Source organism: Anas acuta, chromosome 3 (genome assembly GCF_963932015.1).
Source record: "Anas acuta chromosome 3, bAnaAcu1.1, whole genome shotgun sequence".
Taxonomy (NCBI): domain Eukaryota; kingdom Metazoa; phylum Chordata; class Aves; order Anseriformes; family Anatidae; genus Anas; species Anas acuta.
Window position 1 is genome coordinate 38,402,400 of NC_088981.1, and position 14,573 is coordinate 38,416,972.

Here is a 14,573-nt window from a genome sequence, read left to right on the forward strand (position 1 = left end):
AAAACATTATATGCTAAGTACTCCTAACAACTTCAGGTTTTCAGTTGTGGAATCCCCTGGCACTCGAGGATCCAGTTATCAGGGTAAAAGTTTTTTGGTGAAAGGTCAAGAAAGTCTTGGCTGCAATGAACAGCAGACTTCCCATTTTGAACTTAATAAATCCACTGAACTGCACAGGCTTTTCAGGTGCCAGATCTCAGAGCATCCATCTGCATAAAACAGTTTCAGCTTTGATCTAGCTCACCCATACTAACAAACCAAAGAAAAACATAATCCCACATTCAACAAGTACTCACATAATGCTTTTAAACTTTTCTCCCCACTAGTCATTCAAATACCACTACCACATGTAACCCATTACCCCGTCTCTCCCAGAGGACTAAAGTGAAATCCTGCTTTCATTATATGACAGGTGCTCTCATAGTTTTCACATATTAGTTTTGCTGTGATGTCCTGGAGTCTGTAGCACCAAGTACAACACACTAATCTACTCAGAACAAAAACAGTTTGTTTCTAAGATATCAGAACTGAAGGTTCAAACATACATCTTTACATCAACAATGATGTCCAGGTTGCACATTTTCCTCCTTTTGATTAATTTTGTTTAATGCGGTTCAAGGCTGAGAGGCTAGAACCAGACTAGAACTGGCCATATTGACTAGGTATGTTGAATTTCACAAACTTCCCTCTACCTATTTGGTCCTCTCACCAGCAAATTGATATACATTTCATCACGCAACACAAAAAAATCAAAAGAAAAAATAACGTATAAAAATAATGAGGAAAAGCAGGAGCTGTTCGGGTGATTTCCTTCCTTCTCAGGTAGCAGAACAGCACTCAAACTTGGCAGAGCCCCTTCTGGTGTCAATGTGCTATTATCCCTTCTTCCCATTCCACTTCCAGAAGCAGCACTTAAAATATTTAACTACATACAAAACAGTTGTTGCAATTTTTCACAGACATCTTATCTGCCTTTCTTCCATCCCCTAACAAGTTGAGAGCAAAGTTAAATACAGTAACTCTAATCTCTTAAACAACAGTACCTGAATGTTTTAAAGGTAAGGATGAGTAGGAATGAGCAGATAAATACATAACGTATTTCCCCATCCTAGAGTTTGTAACCCAGTATGGTGAAAAAGGTGCCCATGACTAAAAGTAAAGACTGAGAAATTGTGGTAAAACACCACACTTCTAACCACCATGCAGATTGTTTGCATTAGTGGAGTATTTCCCACAACTGTATCTTGCCAAATTAAATGCAGATTTCAGAGCACTGGGAAAGGTATTTCATTTCGGTTTTACTATTGTGTTCACATTTGCTGCTCCTGAAACTGAAACATTTTTATTTTAAACACAGTGGAAAAACACATCTGCTTTACATACCAAGGTCAAAATCCTTATTGCACCATTAAACTTGGATGTGTTTATGAACTGAAGATGACCACTGGATATGGGATCAAAAAAATCTGAGAGCTCCAGTTCCTCCTAAGAAGAATCAAATATTGTACATGATTTGTCTAAGACTTTAAGCAGACGTCCACACCTTTTTGCATGTAACTTGCCAAGACAAAATTTATATATTTATATACACAGAATGAATTTGATGGGGATTGTTTCTAAGCTTCCTTATAAAGAACAGGTGGAAATATTTTTTTCATTATCATAATCACACTCTTCAATATGCATGCATTTGCTTTGAAGTTTCCAACTAACTTCTAAGAGCAGGATATTTACCAAACTACATGTTCATTAAGAAAACTGAAAATGTAGCTGAAATACAACTTCAGACCAGAGCGGTATTTCACTGTAGTTTCTCTTAGCAGACTTTAAAAAAAAAAAATCAATCTAAAATTAACATTTTTGCAAGGAATATAACAGTTTAAAGTATTTCTGGTGGTATCCTTTCTAGATTAAACTCCTAGAAGTGGTGTTTTGTGGTGGTTTACCTCCTAAGAGGCAGACTGTTCTATGAGTTTCTGTGCAATTTCTTTCACCAAAGCTCTGCAGCTCTTTCAAAGTGATGAAAGTAAACCTCATTTAGTCATTTCCTTACTTAACTTTGCATAGTATTTTTCTCAACAATGCTTATGTTTGATAGCATCCCTTAGCTACCCAGCAGAATCCTTCAGTTACCTGAAAATGCTAGAAAAAACTGTATTTAGATTTACAGACAAGACAGACTTCCAAGATCTTGATGAGGGGACCTGGGAATTGGATTGTTCCCATCGTGTTTAAAGATCAAAGGCAGGGCCCTTGCAGTACCAAACACTACTACAATGTAGCCTCGACCTTTCCCCAACTCACCTTAAATTCCAGCAGTCTGAGAAAGCAGAATCAGGGTTACAGTCCTTTCCAAAGTAGATCTGACACAATAGGTGAGAAAAATTACATCCAGCATCCCTGTTTCAATTTGTCACCACAAGCCTTCAGAAGGCATCTACGTGTTGCTTTCTTCCTTTATTAGCAAGGACAACTGCCTTCAGAGAAAGATTACCAAACCGATGGGGACTTGCTCCTCCTCTAGAGAACTACCCTCATATGTCTTGAATTCCTATCAGTCTTCAGTAAGTTTTAAAAGCAAGTACTAAGGCAGTCATTAGTTGGTATCAACTCCCAATCACTAATCACAGCACAAGTAGAGCAAAGCTTTTTCTACTGGAGCATTCCCAGTCAAGCTGTGTATGGACAAGTAAGGACAGCCAGAGACAGAAGCAGGAAGCACGCAGTGATGCTAGCCAGGCTTTGTATCTGTGCACCCCTGCAAAGGAGAGCTTTGCGGAGGTTTTTAGAGGAAGAAAATAAGGTATTTGGGGGAACTTCACCCTTCATACATAAAGAGCAAAGCACAGCAGCAGTGATTAAAAGAATAACAGCATCAGCACGAGAAGTGAGGGACAACCTGAAGCAGTGAGCTGAACGCAGGAGAGGCGCAGTCATGCTAGTGCAGAAGTTGCCTGTACGTGACTGACAGCAAAGCAGCCGTGAGGAGAATATGAAATGGTACAAGCCAAGCACGGCTAAGTCAGACCTGTACAGCAACAGTCCAAGTGAATAAAAGCAGGACAGATCAGACTGTCAAGCTGAGCCAAGTGTAAAAAAAATAATAATCCAAAGATGCACGAGAGCCCAGGCAGAGTTTCAATTGCATGAGCTAGCTGCATACTTACACAGGTAATATTGCAACTGCTCAGTGACCTGGTTACTTTTACGTGATTTTGTCAAATTGCCTTCATCTCTGGGAGCATCCCATGCAGCTGCCCACCTGCACATTGGGAGCTACCTCTCTCCAACTTAGCTTTCAATTTAGAGCTAAAAATAGCTGTAAAGACCTCAAAGCAACATGTCTGCAGGCAACAAGCCTCAAATCTAAAATTTGCTGTTTACACCAACAAAACCTGACTTAGTCGATGGAGTAAAAAGGTGCTTAGCTCTTTTTTTTTTTTTTTTTTTTTGCCAGAACCTCATACCTAACGTCAGGAAGCAGTGAAGTTGTCTTTTTTCCTTCATCTTTTATTTGAAATACTTCACTAGTACACTTACGCATTCATTCATGCAAGAAATTCTTTTTAGAATTAAAGCAAGCAAAAACTAGGAATATTTTAACTCAGTTCCTCATCCCTTACACCACATTAGCCCCAAATGACCCAGTATCTAACCAGTTTCACAGCTTATGGCTATTTTTGCAATAGGACAAAGTGAAAGAGCTACATTCCTATTTAGGTAGAAAATATCCATTAATATTCAATAGTATCAGAAAGTCTTCCAGAAGAAAAAAAAACGGAGTGCCTTCTAAAGCTTGGTTCTTAGCCTGTGGTGTGCTCAAAGAATTGACATCTATTTCAAATGTACATTTTTTTCCTTCTCTCTTAAAAAAACAAAAAAAAAAACCACCCTCCCAAACCCACATAGCAGCATCAGTTCGCATAAGCAGCATGAAAAGCACAGATGGTTTGGCCAAGTCCTGCAAAGGTTTGCGTGCAAGCTTAAAAAAAAGCATATGAAGATTCATTCTATTAAGAGGAGACTTAGTACTTAACCTTTCATTTGCATCCATTTCTTTATTCCTTATTCAATTTAATATGTTAACGACAATCAGTTAAATCCTTTATTTTGCTCGAGATCAGAGAGCAGATCTGAGAAGTGACACAGACTATGTGGTCTGTGGTACAGGAGTATTCACAAAAACGAAGGGAAGAATCAAGCTGAATGTGACATGTCAGGAAGACCTGAGGTGGAAGTGACACATCCCACTCTCAGCACTCTACAGAAGTATGTTAGTTACCAGATGGCAATAAAACTATGAAAACATAATTTTAAACCAAATGTTAAAATTGACAGGTTACAGCATATAGTAAAATACAGGAACAAAATTTTATCAAACATCTCAGACTTCTCATGCTAAGAATACCAAGTGAAAATGAGTTTTTTGTGTGTTTTTTTTTTTTTTTTTCCCTCCTCCAGGCTGCTGAAATCTCAACAGTTTTTTGATTACACTGGAAACATGATTAGAATTAGAAACCCAGTGTATGCATGAATTAAAAGCAGTGCTACTTAAAAGGAACAAATAGTAGTCTTGATTTACATTTCAGTGAGCTTACAAGCTATGGTCGTTCTCTTTGAAAAACCTCTGTGCATGCTTCACTTCTATACAATAAATACTTATAGAAGTATAAACCCTTTTATTTCAGGGAGACTATCCACGCTGATGAAAAAAACTACACATGCAAGTGTTCACAGGACTGGAGCCCATGGAGTACAGGAACCCGTACTACAGCAGAACAAGGTTAAAATTGCAGCTCATCACAAGATCAGAAGCAGATCCAACAACCGTGTGTCATGAACTTACAGACAAAAACCTGCAGGTTGTTCCCATCACACCCATTCCACAATAACACTAAGTATTCAAACGCATTATGATTGTGCAATGTCAGTAACAGAGTATTTTGTTCTTTTTTTTTTCTTCCAGCTAAACAACTCCACTACTAAGTAAAATAAATAAAATCAGTAAAAAGTTTTAAAGTGAGGCTTATGCATTACAACTATTTTTCCCCAAAACACTACAAACCTTTCTAGGTCTAACGTCAGATCTTTAAGGAGCCTAAAGAAATGAACTGACTAAAAAGTTCAGATTAATTTGAATATTTAAATTCCAAATTTAGTCCACAAGCTGCAAGAGGACTTATTTCAGCTGAGCTTGGGATGGATTTACTGTAGGAGCTTTCCCTGTTGTGACTCCCACAGAGAAGCTCCCTTTGAAACTTGTGACTTCTTGTGACAAAGAACCACACTCCCTGTTGAACAAAAATCCATCACCAGGTTACATAAGGAGAGAAACTCTAAAACCCTATCATTTTATGTACAACACCTGTATTTCCTTGAAAAAAACCTTCTCAAGAAAATATAAAGCATATCACACTGTTTTAGCAATCCTTTATTGAAGATAACAAGTTGGTTATGTTCACTGTATTGTATGAAACATCACAATATCATACTGGGAAGGTACTATCAGTACAGGGTTGGACCAGAGCGGACAGTCTGAACAATAAACCATTTTGCATTCTTCATTCCCTATCTTTTAACAACCCCCAAAAAAACAGTAAAGGGACAAATACCTGTTAACATCATCATTTAGAACACTTTAACTTACAAGGCTAAAATCTAATGAATAAATAAAATATACTGTGGCAATAATCCTCTCTAGACCAAAAAAAATAAATCAGATACACAGTGAATCAAAATGATCGGGAAAGCTGGCCTTCGGCACCGGTATGACAGAGCTTTTTTTTTTTTTTTTTTTTTTTTTTTTTTTTAATACAGACTCACCATGGGGATAAAGTTACAGAAAAATACCATGAATTCCATTTCACACAAAACCAGTTGATGACTGTCATTAGCTTAAAACTACACACAAGGGCATTACATCCTCGCTGAAACACAGTTTAAACAAATAGGAAAATGTTTACAAGGCATCCACAGCATGTAAATCATGTACAGATGGATACATTCATTGTTTCCCCTCCCCAATAGCTTTTACTTTAGATAAATACTTTACTCTTCCCCATTTTCAGCATTTACTGGACTCATTACATGCACAACTCAAAGAAGTCAGAAAAAAAAAGTCAAGGTTATTGCAAAAATAGAATTAAACTAAGAATCTTCAAGTACCTTACATGACAGCCACTCTGTACCATGCCCATTGCTTATAAAATGAAAGGTCATTGAACCCATGAAAATATCTCTAATATTTTCTTAATTTAAAATAGATAATTTTAAGTGTATTTATAGTAATCTCAAAGTGATAATTTGAACTTTGAAAATAACGCAAACAATTAAAAATTATACCCATATTACACAAAACTTCTGTCTGTATCTTAAGCTGAAAAAAATCAAAAACTATAGAAAACCACATATAGAACAAAATAATCACAATTTACATTATAATAAAGGCAAATTTTCAGCATTTTTTTTTAAAAAAACCTGCAGCTGTGAGAGATGTCAAAGCAAGTCACTACTAACTATAAATTCATCAGTTTGGTTTTAAAAGATTTTCTCTAGCAAGAGTTTAAGGGTGTGTTGTACACATGCGTAAAATTCTTACTGGTTTTAGATGCCTAGAATCTTCATATATTATTGCCAAATACACTTATCTCCAAGCAAGCAGTAGGCAACATATCACAATTTGGACACCGCAGGGAAACCTAACGGTCTGGTAATACAGGTAAAACTGGAAAATTAAAAAAAAAAAAATAATACACATCTGATAGCGTATTGCCCAATTGAAATCACTTCCAAGCCACAGAGCTGCAAAGCCTTCCAACTCAGTAAAGTGAAATAAGTAACGTCTCAAAGAATTACTTGTACTCTCTCGCGCTTGTGTGCTGTAATTTCAGTTAACCATAGTGTATCTTCAGAGTACAACTACAATCCCATGCACCTCAGGTACATACACTGATCTGCTGAGAGAATCACTCCTTCCTTCCTTTTTAGGGCCAGAGTTCATTACAGATGTATTCGGTATGCCTGAGGCTGGTAAAAATACTGTAGTACAGGCAATGCTAAGAGTGGCAATATCAGAAAACACAAAAATGAACAAATGATGGAAAATTCTAATATCTTTCTGCCCATTTCACAAAATGTTGGAAATCCACCAGAATTTTTCCCTTGTATTGAAGAAAACAGATTTAAAAGTTTTTTCCCCCTTTCAGAATCAAAAGCATTTTAGTAGATTTGTAAGGCTACCACGGATCTTCTAGATCTCCAGCACCCTACAGGAAGAGAAGAGGAGAAATATTACTACTCACCGATACAAATGGAAACATTTTGCTGCACTTTGGATTTAAGTGGCACAATTAATTAGAACACTAGCATAAAAACAACATTCGCTTTTTTTTTTTTTTTTTTACACCTGCCCACTTCCACACACAAACATGCTTTGCTCTTCAACTACACAGAAGAATTCACTTTTATGAAACATGAACCCAGTAAAGCTATTTTAACGTAAAGACTTAAATATTACCTAAAATCATACTACATCATAGCTATTGATAGATACTACTACATCTATGGAATACAAAATACAATTCTACAGAGTACTAAAACTTAACTCTTAAGGTATTCCTGGTTCATCAGAAATTCCCACAGGCTCTTTTTCATTAAGGCAGTGAAATTTGTACCTATTTTGAACAACGATATTTTTATGCAAGTGTTACAATAAGGACTGAATACTGACACAACTATTCCAGAGTTAACTTGTTAGCAAATCAGTTACCACTGTTGTAAATTAGCACTGTGATCACCAAGCTACCCAAATGCATGTGCATACATGTGTCATACACCAAAAGACAAGAAAACGATTTGGTAGAAGGTAAACTTAGGTAGAATAGCCAGTTTATTCATTTACATTGCTGATGCTTAACTTGAAATTGAGAAATGTTGCTCAAACAGAGGATTAACAAGGAGTGCACCAAACTTAAAATTACTCAAATATCTGTAGAAGATACTGAACATCATAATGAGTTACTATTGGAAGCTACGAGAGAAGTTTTGATGTCAGAATAACGGCATTTCAAAGTAAGTTTATTACTTGCTTAAAAGAGTCAATATGCATACAGGTGTTATTCCACAGCATGTTCTTTATTTTCACTTAAACACAAATTCTTAAAACTTGACACTAGGTACTAATTCTAAGTACATTTTCATTGCTGGATAGATGTTATGCTACAACCTGGAAAATAAGAATACAGTCATCTAGAAAATAGGTGTTTATGAACAGTAGATACAAACTAAACTGGAAAAATAGTACACATTTCAAGAAGAAGGGACAAACTAAGATGTGGCAAGTTTTGTAATTTACTTGTAACATGAACTATACACAATTCAAGTACAAACATGCAGTTATGATGCAGAGGAAAAAATGAGAAGTATTCATATAATTCAATTAATTTGCACAAAAGATACCATTAAGTTGTGAATTACTTTACAACAGCAAACATACCATCAAAATTGTTATTTAAGAATTTACTTACAAGGTGTTTTATTGGTTTTTCTTTAATTTACTTTTGTATTTGCATATTAGGTTCCTATTGTTGGTGTCAGAGGATTTTGAAAAAATCTCAAAGCAAAAGTTACCTGGTTGCTATATAACATAAGATGCAACTACTGTAATATACCATAGCTCTTGAACTTCTAAGGAAAAAAGATATTTATGTAAACAATCTGTACAAATTATCAAAAGTGAAAACAAACAGACTTCTAGGATAGATGTGACAAATGTTGAGATATAAACAAAGGAAAATCGCCAAGTGAGGAGAAGCGTTAAATCCGCTATGTAAAACAAAGACATTATGTCTGTTTATCGCTCGTCTCATTCATCCCTGAATCTTCACTTGAGATTTGTGTTTCAGCAAGGTGATTCCCAGATTCTGTGGGGTTTTCTGATACAGGGTCACTGGGTCCAGCATCATTATCTGAAGTAGAAGCTGCAGCTGATTCAGCAGTGCACTCTTCTCCCTGTATCTTAGCTAGCCTGTAACTAGTCAGCATCTCTTCCAGAAGGTGGCGGTAGTTTCCCCTATGATTAATTCTCATTTGCCTGAGTGCTTCCACCAATTTTCCCTGTGTTCCACTTTCCTCGGCTTCGCCAGGGTCCTTTTTTAAGATTCAAGACCCCAAAAAAATTAGTTGTTAAACTAGGGTATTTTAGAACGACATTGAAAAAAAAAACACAAACTTTTCTGACTGAGAAAACAGCAGCTTTGTTCTAATTTCAGTATAAAAACACTTATTAGCAACATACATCTTAGAACAGTATCATTCATGTTTATTTTATACAACATAAAAACACTTAATAGGTATAATTCCTTAAATTAATAATTTCTATTTATTTTGAGCCAGACAGTGTCAACATGCTACCTTCACCCAATTAACTCCTTCTTGGTTCAAATGGTCTTTTTGATAGATGTTCTCCACAATTGTCGTTTTGAAGTGAATGAAATTTGAACATTTAAGCTTCTTTAGCCAACAGGTCAATATTTTTAATTGTGAATTTTCACACAGCTGAGAGCAACGCAGTTCTGTGAAAAGCTTACCAAAAAGAACAGGCAACTCCCTACCGCTAGCAGTTCAGTTGAAGCATCGCCTTGAAACAAATGCTTCAATGTGTTTTAGAAGATGATCCATCTATATTTAAGACTGATTTCTGCATGCATTTTGCTGCCATGAGAGAAAAAAACAGGTACCTATCAGCACCAGGAGCAGTGGGGTTTAAACAACATAAGATGTTTTTGGCAGATGCGTACTGCATTGAAAAATTCACAGCAACAGCCATTTAAAGTCAAATTTAGTGACCTACAGCACAGAACCTGAATAAGATGCACTGATTAAGGACTGTAGGTCTCTTCTGCAACCATGTATTTGGCTACAAGCCTTCAGTGGAAAGTCTTTTGTTGCTGTGGGGTTCTTCTGGTGCTTGTTTGTTTCCAATAGGCTTCTGTATCTATTACAGTACATTGAAATCAATACTAAATATTTTAACTTTCAAGTGCTACAGCAGTACTATTGCTTTAAAGGAATAGCATGTTTTAAATTATTAATATCTAGCAAGTTATCAAACTAGACAAATGGAACTAGATCACTTGAAGCTGGCAGATTTTGCAACAGAGGCAAAATCCAGACTGCCTTCTTCTCATGCTGACCTCATTTTATTGTTATCTACTCCAAAAGCTCCGTAAGCTACAAGTATTGTAGTTGCTCATTTTCAAGTTAATAGAAGTATTAAGACAGTATCCTGAGTTCAGGAAGATTTTGGATGATGTAATGTTGCTGGAATAGAAGTCTTAAGACCAATTAGCAAAATGTAAGTTAAAAGGAGATGATTTTATCACAAAGATGAGCATTACTGTATATAATGAGATCCCTCTAAGCTCACTCTGTTGCTTAAGTAGAGATGTATTGCCACTGTGGTTTCCTGGTCTTAGTTTGAGATGTGACTGCCATGTACTAGCATTTTCACATTCAGATAGATCTTTAAGAGTCCACTGATAAAAAGCAAGTTAAAAATATAATGCGTTAAGTGGGACTGTTTTAATGCCTTAGAAGCACAAATTCAGCAAAAATTCAGAGCATCTAAATTTGACTAGATACAATTCCTGTCCCATCAATTTTACTCTGATGTTTTGACATTAGCAAACATAGGCCCACTCCACAATATTCATACCTTTAAAGCCTTTTTGGCAGACTGAGGTGAATACTTTTGCTCCTATGCAACTCTAAAGAGTACATGCAAGAAGCAATACACTAGCATTGCGGAGACTCCTCAACAACTCAAATGCTATTATGAACCAAAGTAACAGTGCTGTTAGTGTTTGATATTTGAGCCTGCATCCTGCTTTTATCATGTTTGATGCTGGTCCATTTCATGCTTCCCTTGTCTCCTTCTGTGTTAGCAGACAAGAAACTCTACATGTAATAGACAGTAGAAACTGCTTTTATATACATATGTGTATATATCTACACATATATTGTATATGTATATACATAAGTACACACACACACAAGCATTACTAGTGTATTTTCTCTATACACACTGTACAAGTTTGCATTTGTCCTTCTTCATGTTCTAATTCATCTCAGCGCTAACCATAAAAACAAGAAGCTGTATTTAACATGAGCATTCACAATTCTTACACAACTTCTCCTCTGTTAGATAACGTGTACATAAAGAGCCACCATGTGTTAGAGGATACCAGATTTACAGTGTTTAAGGCTGCAAGAATTTTGTCCATTTAAATTTTTTTAAAAGTCATCTGCCACAGCCCTTAGTGACACATGATCTGATTTAGCAAATGCCAGAATACAGTATTAGTTAAAGCAGGAGAGAAACATAGCCTGTCTCAAACAAGATACTCAAACACAAAGGTGGCTTTAAACAAATACCACTGAAACTTGTAGCATAGTCACTGTAACTTTAACACTGTTCCTCATTTTTAAGGTTACATATACATCCAAGAGGCCTAACGGAACTAGTCTTAGGAGCACAAAAAGCACCAGAAACAGAGTCCTTAGAAAAAATGTAATACTTTTAACAAAAGTGTACTTCACACTTAAACTGGACTGCCTACTGGGTCAGGTATCACTCTAACATTTCAGCAGTAACAATTATTTAGCTACTAAGTTCTTTTAAATTCCATTTGAAGATCTGAAAGCAGCAAGCCCCAGTATGTACCAGATTTCTGTGATTTCACACACACTTGTGAGAGAACAAGTGAGAGAACTTGTGAGAGTACAAGTTACTACAGATGTATCAGAAGCCTCTCTGCCACCAGCAAAGGTGCAGTTTCCAAGCCCAATGCAATGTTCTCTACAGCTCCAGATTTGTCCAATACTTGTACTGCAGTGAGATGTCAAAAAAAAAAAAAAAAAAACACTACAACTTTTAATGACTGCTGAAGCTACACTAGCAATCCCTCAGTACTGCTATAGTAATGTCTCTTTTACTCCCCACAGATTCTCACTCTACACAGTATCTACTTACTCAGGCCACTTGTTAAAGATTCTCAGACTATAAATGTAACAGAACGGACACGTGAACAACTGAAGTTACTCCACAAATCACAAGCTCCAATGACAAAAAAAAAAAAACAAAAAAAAAAAACGTAAACCAGGCACAACACTAATAGATATATGTGTAGTGCCAAGAAAATACTAACCTAACCTAGAAAAGATACCATCTTGGTTTTCATTTATATACTAAGAACTTATTTGACAAGCTATTATGATGCAGTTCACAGTAACTCTCAGGAACTAGCTTACGCTGTTGAACACTAGAAAGTAAACTCTAAGAGGAAAGACATATCTTCAATTCCACAAGCTTCTTTCTTGCTGTTCAATTTTTACTCACATGCATTAATATTTTAACAACTACTTTATTTTCTTCCCCCCATGGTAAAAAAAAAAAATAAAAAATACGCTTCTGCCCTTTATATAAAATCACCAGATTAAGATGACTGCCACAGGCAGATTTTCAAGTTAGTAACTGCAGTATTATGCCTTCCACCCACACTGTAACAGACACATGTATGCTGTTAAATACACATGGGGAAAGATTCTCAAGTTCACGTCAGTGCACCTTCATGCTCTGCAGACTCAGAATCTGTCTCCACTGTGTGATTTTCAGTATGAAGATGCACTCTTGCTTCATACTCGTTTAGAACAGAAGCATTATAACTTTGATTACAGTCTCGCTGGAAATGTCATCACTGGGATGTACAGTATGTTTCCTTCCTACCTTCGCTTCCTGTTTAAATGCGAGATGTGTAGCAATGTTATCACAATGTGTAGACATTGCATAACTGAACAGCTTCCTTCCCTTTCTGCCCCTCCTGTGCACTTAAACATCTAGTTGAAAAGACTGTGAGATCACTACATATATACCTAGAACCAAGGACTGAAATAAGAGAAGCAGGGCAGTCATGCTTTGGTCACTTCAGATGAAGCCCACAAGATTCATCCTGCTCTCATGAACAAAAAAATAAACAATTCCTGCTCGCTGGGAAAGCACAAACAGGAATTGCATCCTTCACCCAGTGGCAGCAGCCTCCTCTCAAACTCCTCTAGCTCAGAATCACTTAGGATAGGAAGAAAAAAAGGTACTGACTGGAAAGCAGTAGCTATAATTTGATCCAGTGTATCTAAAACACATCATTCAAATCACTGTTGAGATTTGCACTAAACAGCAACAGATGATACAGTTTACAAAATAAATCGGAGTGTACTCACATTTCTTACTGAAGAAACCAAACTAAAAAGACTCCAAACAAATACACAGTGATTCTAACGGTAATAAAGTCCAAAGCTATATTGCTTTCTGAGTATTCACTTTGCATTTAATGCCCTTACCCTATTTTATTATTAAATTATAACAGATGATGTAGTAAATTTTTCCTGGAAGGAGCCAACATACGAAAAGGATGCCATTCTCTGTATTAGGGCTTTAGGCAAAATTGCATAGCTATTGAGAACTAAATCTGGACTTTGAAAGCATGCATCACAAGTGACATTTCCAGAAAGTTATCATTAGACACAAAATAAATACAAAACATGCTATAATCTTCAACTAAACCTTCCCCCAAGAAGGAACAAGGTTATGGCTAAATATTAAGAGCAAGAGCAGAGTTTCCTGAAGTACTAAAGAAGCTGAAAACAAGTAAATTTTGCAGCTATCTTAAGATAGCAGGCTGAACAGTATAACCATTAACTTGTTTTGGGAGTACAGGTGCACAGTTTAGTGCATGTTAAACGAAAAAATAAAGTTCTATCACATTTGAAAAACAAAAAAGGAGCAAATCCTACATAATAAAGTAAATTAGAGATTTCTTCTCTATTCGTACTTAGCATCCCCTTGCATCCGCAAAAACTTTCTGAGTTAAGAGGGAAGCCAAAAATAGGTAACCGAAAGGAAACACACTGGGAAAAAAACACAAGATAACTGTGGCAAGACTGGGTGCTCTAAGATAGTGAATATGCCATTAATCGTTTCAAAATATTTAAAAATAATCCCCCCAGCACACCACTGACTATAATGACTATGTGACTGAGAACCTCATGGTCATCTCAGGAAAAAAAATAAAAATCTGATGATGAAGGATTTACTAGAGGATGAAGAGTATCTTTGCAGATTAGTTCAGCGTGTGTATCAACAGTAATGTTATTCAATCCTTTACAATATACTATTGTAGTTACTCAATCAGTTTTCCAAACTATTTTTTTTCTCCATGAAGTTTAGCTACTACTGATATGAATACCAATTACTCTTTATACCACTATTAAGAATAACCCAGAATCAGGTGTGAAGTTACAGTAAACCACATTGAAACATAAATATTTAAAACAACTTACTAGGAACAGGGCAGATGAATAAAGTCTTTTTAGAAATGGGAACAGAAGTGAACTGAAAGCAATTTACACTGTCCTCAGACCACTGCACATGGGATATTTAAAGATAATATACACTTTAAAATATGAGTCTCAGTATCTTTTATATTCAGTGTTCCAAGGTCTTCTACACTTACAGAAAA

General features: G+C 36.1%; 1 protein-coding gene across 8 annotated transcripts in view; it reads right to left on the reverse strand.

Annotated features, from left to right (window-relative positions):
• Positions 1-5,413: 5,413 nt before the first annotated feature.
• PPM1B (protein phosphatase, Mg2+/Mn2+ dependent 1B) overlaps positions 5,414-14,573 on the reverse strand; it is a 56,286-nt gene continuing 47,126 nt past the window's right edge. For 6 of the 8 annotated variants that reach the window (XM_068676686.1, XM_068676682.1, XM_068676683.1 and 3 more), the window contains one exon: positions 8,541-9,147. In XM_068676686.1, the coding sequence (XP_068532787.1) occupies positions 8,842-9,147 (306 nt within the window). In that variant the 3' untranslated portion in view covers positions 8,541-8,841. Of the gene's footprint in view, positions 7,266-8,540; positions 9,148-9,191; positions 9,712-14,573 lie in introns of those variants that run through there. The other 2 variants (XM_068676689.1, XM_068676690.1) reach the window with 2 other exon arrangements.